We start from the raw sequence: 9151 nt of genomic DNA, 5'->3' as shown, positions 1-9151 counted from the left end.
TTTTATTAGTGGTGAAAAGAAATGTTTATTTCCAACAACAATCTTAATGCTAAGAAAATGCAGTCTTGCTGAATGGAAAGCCTTTCCTTGGGTTAAAAGAAAAAAAAGCCTGAATCTGGTACAATAAATTAGTCACTGCTCTACATTTATTGCCAACAAATATTTGTGCAATAAACAAAAATAAATAATTGTCCAGACAGGTTCTAAATGAATTAAATCCCCCATTTACCATGTTATATTTGTGTCAGCTTTTAAAAGTAGCACAAACTTTCCCAGTACCATTAAAGGAAAATGCTAACACAATGTGGTGGTACAAGAAAGAGTTTCTGCTCACAACAGATGATTAAAGAAGCTACTGATGCTGTGTTACCATATGCAATCCAGCTTGCTAGAGTCAAAACAGCAGATTTTCTGTAGTTAGCTAATAGAATGTTGAATATTGTTTCAATAATTTAAACTTCAATAATTTATTAAACTTTAAGCAGCAGGTCTCTCTGGTCAGATTTTATTAGCATGCTTCCAAATGAGATAAATTCTAGTCAGTGTCTCTTGAGGGACGCAAGATTGAGTTTGTTGCATTCAGAGACACAGCTCAGTTTGCAGTAACATACAAAATCCTTATACACTGAATCTGTCCAAGTAGTAAAAAGCTTTCATCAAAAAGGATGGTGGGGAGAAAAAAATCTTGACTTGTTTTCTTCAGGATCTCAGTACATATAAAGTCTCAGATTTCTAGATTGCTCTTCAGCTGCTGTTACATGACATTTTCAAAAAGCTGTAAGGATCTCATGATATTGTCATCCTGGAAACAACAAGAAAATACAATATACACATTTAAGTTGCTGGCACAGTTTTGTCCAGTCTGCGATAGTGATGGGGGATTGTTTTCAAAGGCCCACAGATGATCTGATTTACACTTTAGCATGTATGAGTCTGAATGTACAGTGGGGCAAAAGTGTGAGATGTTCTATTCTTAGTACAAACTCCAGTTTCTGTGATCCCATGCATCTGTCCTGTTTTGTGACTGGTTAATTTTAAGCTTCTGGATGCATTTAAAATGTTGGAATGTTATGTTGCTTTGGCTGATTTCCTGAACTCTCTCTCTCTCTGTATGTGTGTACACACATACATACTCTAAATATGCTTTTGTGGTGTTTTTTTTGTTATAACGTTAATATAGCTACAAAAGATTAGGAGACTTTTTGGGTGAGAGCTTTGCATAACCAAAAGCTCTGACAAAAGGCAACATTTTATCCCTGACCAATTGGCTGAAAAAAGCAAGCCACCAACCCAAGCGGCCCTCTTGTCAAGAGTTGAGCATCTCTGTGCCTACCAAAAAATGGGCCTAAGAATGATTCTGATCTAATTTTAATTCTTAAACTCTAAGAAGCTTTCTTGGTCTGGCTCAGCAAGCCAGGATTATAGAATGCTATCTAAATTGCAGTCCTTCTGGAGTTGTAGAAAAAAATTGATATATGTTGCCAATTTTGATGCCCATGTCTGGTGCTTTAGGAAATCATCTGACAATATTTTATAATAAATCATTCAGTTAGTTTATTGTCTAGATATTTAATGCATATCAGTATGAGAATTTTATTTATCACATCTGAACCAGCTGCATGCATATATAAACTCTTAATTAATATAATTGATTCAGTTTCACTGTTAGCTGCTAGAATTGCTATTGCAAAACAATGGAAATCTGATAAAAAGTATTTCAGAAGTATTTCAATGTGGGAAGTTGTCCTGGCTGAAAAATCAACAGTAAGAGCTTTGAAAAACTCTTTAATAACAGAAAATTCAATCACATTTGGTCATCATTACTACTAAAATATTAATAATATATTCCTTACAGATTACCTTTATGTGTTGTATACATACTCTTTTGAAAAGAAAAATTGATTGTGGGTGACAAAAAAAATTGATGTTGCATTTCTTTTAAAGATTCTCTTCTTCTCCTCCCTCTTCTTTTTTATGAGTTTGTTGTACATTTTTTTAAATAATAATAATCCTGTTTCTGATACCTTTGTTGTTGTAATTTGATTTTTTTATTTGCTCTTAGAAAAATATATTTTTTTAAAAAAGTGATTTTACCTTCTCCAGACTCAAGTTTCTGGATTCCCAGGAAACTGAACCTAGTTTCTATAATAAAATGATGAACTTCTTTTTTAGCTCTTTTTCCTGAATTATTTTCTTCAAATTCCATAGCAACCCCCCATTTAATAACTACAATTTACCCCGCTATTCAGAGCCCCATACTTCAGGCTTGGAAATATGGTTAGTGATAGCCATATACTGTATACTGTAGAATATTGGAAAATATGACCATCACAGTTCAAGATGCCCCAATAGCTTCTACAGGGATTAATTGATAGTGTGCCATTCAAGTGTTTCTTTTATGGTCCAACTCTTCCAAGAAGCAACTGGTGGAAGCTGGTCAGAGGGAGAACCAAACTGGAAATAAGGAGAATTTTCCTGACAGCATGAACGATTAGTCACTGGAGGATTTCAAAAAAAGATTAGAAACTCATTTGTCCAAGATGATATAAGAACTCCTGCCTTGGGCAAAGTGTTGGGCTAGAAGACCTCCATGGTCCCGTCCAGCCCTACGATTCTATGATTTTCACCTGAATGATAGAAACCTTTGTTGCCAGGGACCTATGGTAATCTGGAAAAAGGTGATAAATTCTTTTTAAAAAATAAAATTGGGTACAATAATCTGGGAAAGGGTTAGCATGACAGATAAAACAATGCTGAGGGAAGATGGATGTCCAAGGATGCAGGTGGCCAAGACCAAGAATACAAGGCCAGTGAAATAGGCAAACATGAACAAATGATTTAGGAGAATTACGAATGTGTTAAGATAATGCTTATTTATTTTGCTTGCCTCAAGGCCTGTTTACTGGAGATAAGGAAATGTGATTGTAATTCTGAATGGTTATACTGTACAAGTTGGATCTGCTGATTCTGTACAACTACTTTGCTCTTGTTTGGGGTTTGGCTTTAAGTAAAATAGACTCAAATTTGAATTTATTGTGGAAGGAGCTAATAGATTTATTATAAATGCTACATTCCTCTTTCTGACAAAATTGCTTCTCATACTGGGTATAAATTGGAATTGCTTTGTTCAGATGATAATACAAGAAATCAGAAAAGGAAGGAAGGAAAAAAAACTGCCCATGTCTGCTTGGTATTCTAATGAGACAAGGGAGGTTTAACATAACTTTAAAGAACCAGTTGCAGAGACTGAAACCAAGCCTGAAAAATAGGAAGTCTCTCACAGACAATGTCTAAATAAAAGGAAATGCAATCAGTCTTTTAAGAAGAGCTGGTCACACTTCTTGACTTTTTCTTTTATTTCTTTTTAAAGTTAAGCACACATGCATCTTTTCTTGCTTTTTTTTAAGTTAAGTATACATGCTTTCACACTTAGCTGCAGCAACCTGGAGTAACTCTATCCTCCTGTACTTTGGAGTACAGAAAAGATAACTTTATCCTACTTAAAAAGAAGAAGAGGATGACTAGCAGAAAGGTAATGCATTCAGCTATAATGGTGATAGGTCCACCGTTGGAATACCTGAAAGGCTAAGGTTAGGGACAGCTCATCAAGGAGAAAATCTGACTCAGTGGCATACAATCAATCAAGCATGATAACTTGAGTACAATATTGTGTGTCAATAGACTACTGTGTGATAGTTGCCCATTCTTTGCAAGCAGCTACAGGAGAGAATCTAGATGCTGTGATCAGATTATTCTTTTTAAAAGGAACAATGGAAAGAGAATTTCCTGTTCTGGAGGAAAGTAGAAAAGGAAGGATTTTTATTTTGTTCCCACTCTTTCTGAACTGAGTAAATTAAAGGGGACCAGATGTTTTACTATTGTCTTGTCTGTTGTGCTAAATGGGGAAACTAAAATGATATTAATTTATTGCCATCATAATAGTGAATAAGGTGACCTGAAGATAAGCAAATTTGATTTTATAAGCTAATTATAACTACCGAAATTAAGATAAACATCAGATTAAATTGTCTACTGGGAACGTGACTGAAATGTACAAGCAAATGCTTTTAATAAAAATATGAGGGTCCTCGTCACAGAACCACAAAGGAAGACCTAAGCTGCTATGCCCCGCTCAAAAACTTTACATATAAAGTAGTCTTTTACATTTTGATTACATTTGTATTGTCATTATATTTATGGTATTTTGTTACATACTTTTGTATTCTAACAAGTATTATAAGCATGAAGAGTTATTTGAAAAACAGTGTTTATATACAATGTTTAATTAGATCTGCAAGGCCCAGCAAAGTAACTGATCATCAGTTATTATTCTGATAAACAATTATTGGAAGAAAAATAAAATAAAATATATACTATGTATTTAATGAAGTTTAGCTCTGCTTTAATGAAGGAGAATGCAGAGTGATTTCCTAAGGGAATATTAGAAATCTCTATTGATGCAAGTTATTCTTAAAAGGATTTTAAAGGCCTATTAAAATCTATTATGTAGCCACTGGAGGAATGAAGGAGTTGTTAGGAAGCAGATGGATTACAATTTTCCATTTTTAATGAAATTCTAAATATAGTTCCCTTTTTACACTCTTATTTCACTGACACCCCTTTCAGTTATAGTTTGATAATATCTATAGTCTTTTCTACATACAGTATATAAGGCAGAAAGACAATGGTTTTCTGAAATATACAGTACTCCTCACTTACCAAACAATTGCCTTGTTCAGCACCTGTTCAAACTTACAATGGTGCTGAAAAAATAGGTTTATGACTGTCCCTTGAACTGCAACCACTGGAGCGTCCCCACAGTTTCATAACAGCATTTTAGGTGCTTTTCAACTATTGCACATTTACAATGGTCGAAGCGTCCTGGGGTCACCTGTTGCTATTTGCAACCTTCACAACTAGATTCCAATAGGATAAGTCAATGGGGAAGCAAAGCAGGAAGTCACAAGTCACAGTCACATGACATCAACTTAATGATGTTCATAGTGATTTCCTCCAATCCCTATTGTGGTTAGTAAGCAAGGATGACCTATACTAGAACTGTCAAAATCAAGAAAGCGGAGTAGTAGAAGCAAATCCCTCCATGTTTAATTATTTAAAAGCCACTAGAATAAAGGATTTTTTTAAAAAAAGAGTGGGAGAGATTAGAAACAGAATATTTATTTGAGCCTTCATTCTTTTCTTTTCAAAATGTTAGTGTATGTATTTTATTCATTGTGTAGCAATGATGACCCCTCCTTCTCCAATGAATAAAACAAACTGAATTGACTGAAATTAGAATTGGGAAGAAATAAATAGACCATTTGGCTTGTGTTTTTTTCCAATGAATTTCATGCATCAGTTAATTATCTCAAGATATTAGATGTAAAGGCTCTGGCATAGGTATATGGACATAGGGGTTTTATGGTCATGACCTGAGATTTTCATGGGAAGCTTCAACTTGAGGAGGAGGGATGAATTGATTATATTATTATCCTCTTTGTCACTCAAAGTTTTAGTGGGTAGGTGAGTGACTTTGTAAAGTTGATTAATAAATAAAAATAAATACATTGGAATGATATGAAACAGTGGATGAAGCATATCAAGATGATTTCTCGACTAGTTTTAGTGTAGAAGGAAGGAAGTCTGTCCTTACCTCCTGACATGACTCAATAAACTCATCCAAAGTTACAATGCCATCTTTGTTTTTGTCCATTTTCTGTAAAGAAAAATAAAGAGAAATGGAAACACTTTGACTTTGTATTGGTCTTGAAGCATAATAGAAAAATGCTGCAGAGGCTTGGAAGCTTTCAGCGTAGCTCTAAGTTCTGCAGATGTCTAGAGACTGTACTCTCCAAATATAAAATGATTAAAAATATAAATTTTCAATGTAGGAACGTACAAATATTACCTGGAAAAATACTTCTACATGTTGTCTTGGAGCGTCTTCCTTTAGCACTGGGTAAGTATACTTGCCCATCATGTCATAAATTGCTTTTACTATGTCCATCATTTCCTGAAATTGTGACAATTAAAACACAAGAATGATCTCAAATAAGAATATTTTTCAAAGGCAATACAGCTGTGGCAATGATACCCTAGAAATCTTTTTCTTTTTCTTTTGAGTGCTGATTTTTCACAACAAAACAATAATGACATGGCAATATTCCCTGTTAGGGGGGCTGCGGTTTAAAGCTGCACACTGACTAAAACCATAAGGGGATCACGTTATTCAGCAGAGCACCAGAGGGCAAGAAACAATGGTTGGAAAATGATCAAAGAGAGAAACAATTAAGGAGAAACTTCCTGGCAGTGAGGACAAATAACCAATGGAACAGCTTGTCTCCAGAAATTTTGGGCGCTCCATCACGGGAGATTTTTAAGAAGAGACTAGACAGTCACTTGTCTGAGATGGTATAGGTTCTCCTGCTTGAGCAAGGGGCTGGACTAGAAGACCTCCAAGGTCCCTTCCAGCTCTATTCTATTCTATTCTATTCTATTCTATTCTATTCTATTCTATTCTATTCTATTCTATTCTATTCTATTCTATTCTATTCTATTCTATTCTATTCTATTCTATTCTATTCTATTCTATTCTATTCTATTCTATTCTATTCTATTCTATATAACACAGAATTATTTCAATTAGAAGGTTTATTGAGTTCGTGGCTATGATATAGACATTTTCAAATGAAAGTCTAAAACATAAATGCAGAGTAATATATATGTACTGTGTTATGAATACCTGTGTTTTGGTTCTTTGATTAGAAACTGCCTACTTAGGAACTTTGAATTCAATAAACCTTTCTACCCGAAACAAAATTTGTTCAACATGTCCAGAGTTGGTGCTATGTTTGGCCTTGTCAGAGATCTTGTAAGGCACATGTTGAACATTATTTGCATTTGCAAGACCGTGGACTGGATTTCTGATAAATATGTTTATAGATCAGTATACTGAATTGTTATTTCTAGGTTAGATTCAGATATTTTTGTCAGCAGCTTATATCCAATGACAGTTTTGCATTAGCAAAACCCATTTCTCTTTATCCAAGATGGGTCTTCCTATCTCCTTTTGCTCCCTACACTGGATCCTTACAGCTATAGAGTGTTACTTCAGTTCCAACCCCTTCATGGATTACTGCCTTGTCGTGGCGAAGGGGCTTGCGTAATTCAATGAAGCTATGAGCTACGCCGTGCAGGGCCACCCAAGACGGACAGGTCATAGCTGAGAGTTCTGACAAAACGTGATCCACTGGAGAAGGAAATGGCAACCCACTCCAGTATCTTTGCCATGAAAACCCTATGGACAGTACCAAAAGGCAAAACGATATGACGCTGGAAGATGAGCCCCTCAGGTCGGAAGGCGTCCAATATGCTACTGGGGAAGAGCAGAGGGCTAGTACTAGTAGCGCCAGAAAGAATGAAGCGACTGGGCCAAAGCCGAAAGGACGCTCAGCTGTGGATATGTCTGGTGGTGAAAGGAAAGTCCGATGCTGTAAAGATTTTTTCTCCATAGGAACCTGGAATGTAAGATCCATGAATCAAGGAAAGCTGGACGTGGTCAAACAAGAGATGACAAGACTGAACATCGACATCTTAGGTATGGTATCAGCGAACTAAAATGGACAGGAATGGGTGAATTTAATTCAGATGACCATCAGGTATACTACTGCGGGCAAGAATCCCTCAGAAGAAATGGAGTAGCCTTCATAGTCAATAAAAGAGTAGGAAAATCAATACTGGGATACAATCCTCAAAATGACAGAATGATCTCAGTTCGAATCCAAGGCAAACCATTCAATATCACAGTAGTCCAAGTCTATGCCCCAACCACCAGTGCTGAAGAGGATGAAATTGACCGGTTCTATGAAGCCCTACAGCACCTTATAGAAGTAACACCAAAAAATGATGTCCTTATCATCATGGGGGATTGGAATGCTAAAGAAGGAAGCCAAAAGATAACTGGAATAACAGGCAAGTTTGGCCTTGGAGTACAAAATGAAGCAGGGCACAGGCTGATAGAATTTTGCCAAGAGAATACGATGGTCATAGCAAACACTCTTTTCCAACAACCCAAGAGACGGCTCTACACATGGACATAACCAGACGGTCAACACAGAAATCAGATTGACTATATGCTCTGCAGCCAAAGATGGAGAAGCTCTATACAGTTGGTAAAAACAAGACCAGGAGCTGACTGTGGCTCAGACCATGAGCTTCTCCTTGCAAAGTTTAGGCTTAAACTGAAGAAAGTAGGGAAAAGCACTAGGCCAGTCAGGTATGAATTAAATCATATCCCTGTTCAATATACAGTAGAGGTGACAAATAGATTTAAGGAATTAGATCTGATAGACAGAGTGCCTGAAGAATTATAGACAGAGGTTCGCGACATTGTACAACAGGTAGCAACCAAAACTATCCCAAAGAAAAAGAAATGCAAGAAAGCAAAATGGCTGTCTGAGGAAGCTTTGCAAATAGCTGAGGACAGGAGGAAGTGAAAGGCAAGGGAGAAAAAGAAAGATACACCCAATTGAATGCAGAATTCCAGAGAATAGGTAGAAGAGATAAGAATGCCTTCTTAAATGAACAGTGCAAAGAAATAGAAGAAAACAATAGAATAGGGAGGACCAGAGATCTTTTCAAGAAAATTGGAGAGATGAAGAGAACGTTTCATGCAAAAATGGGCATGATAAAGGACCAAAATGGCAGGGACCTAACAGAGGCAGAAGAGATTAAGAAGAGTTGGCAAAATTACACAGAAGAACTATACAAGAATGAGCTTAACGTCCCAGATAATCACAATGATGTGGTCACTGACCTCGAGCCAGACATCCTAGAATGTGAGGTGAAGTGGGCCTTAGAAAAGCTGAGCAACAACAAAGCTAGTGGAGGTGACAGTATTCCAGCTGAGCTATTCAAAATCTTAAAAGACAGTGCAGTAAAAGTGCTACACTCAATTTGCCAGCAAATTTGGAAAACTCAACAGTGGCCACAGGATTGGAAAAGATCAGTTTACATTCCAATTCCAAAGAAAGGCAGTGCCAAAGAATGTTCAAACTATCGCACCATTGCACTCATTTCTCATGCTAGTAAAGTCATGCTTAAAATCCTACAAGCTAGACTTCAGCAGTATGTGGATCGAGAACTACCAGAA

At 36.3% G+C, this 9151-nt stretch overlaps 1 protein-coding gene across 4 annotated transcripts in view; it reads right to left on the bottom strand.

Moving 5' to 3' along the window:
* Window positions 1–754: 754 nt before the first annotated feature.
* KCNIP1 (potassium voltage-gated channel interacting protein 1) overlaps window positions 755–9151 on the bottom strand; it is a gene marked incomplete at both ends in the record, with an annotated part of 373406 nt that continues 365009 nt past the window's right edge. For all 4 annotated transcript variants that reach the window (XM_081321639.1, XM_081321636.1, XM_081321637.1 and 1 more), the window contains 3 exons: window positions 755–802; window positions 5654–5716; window positions 5909–6013. In XM_081321639.1, coding sequence (XP_081177765.1) covers window positions 755–802; window positions 5654–5716; window positions 5909–6013 — 216 coding nt within the window. The remainder of the gene's footprint in view (window positions 803–5653; window positions 5717–5908; window positions 6014–9151) is intronic.

Source organism: Vipera berus, assembly GCF_964194415.1.
Source record: "Vipera berus genome assembly, chromosome: 2".
Classification (NCBI taxonomy): Eukaryota; Metazoa; Chordata; class Lepidosauria; order Squamata; family Viperidae; genus Vipera; species Vipera berus.
The sequence above is the reverse complement of the archived record's forward strand: the minus strand, read 5'-3'. Positions and strand labels throughout refer to the sequence as shown.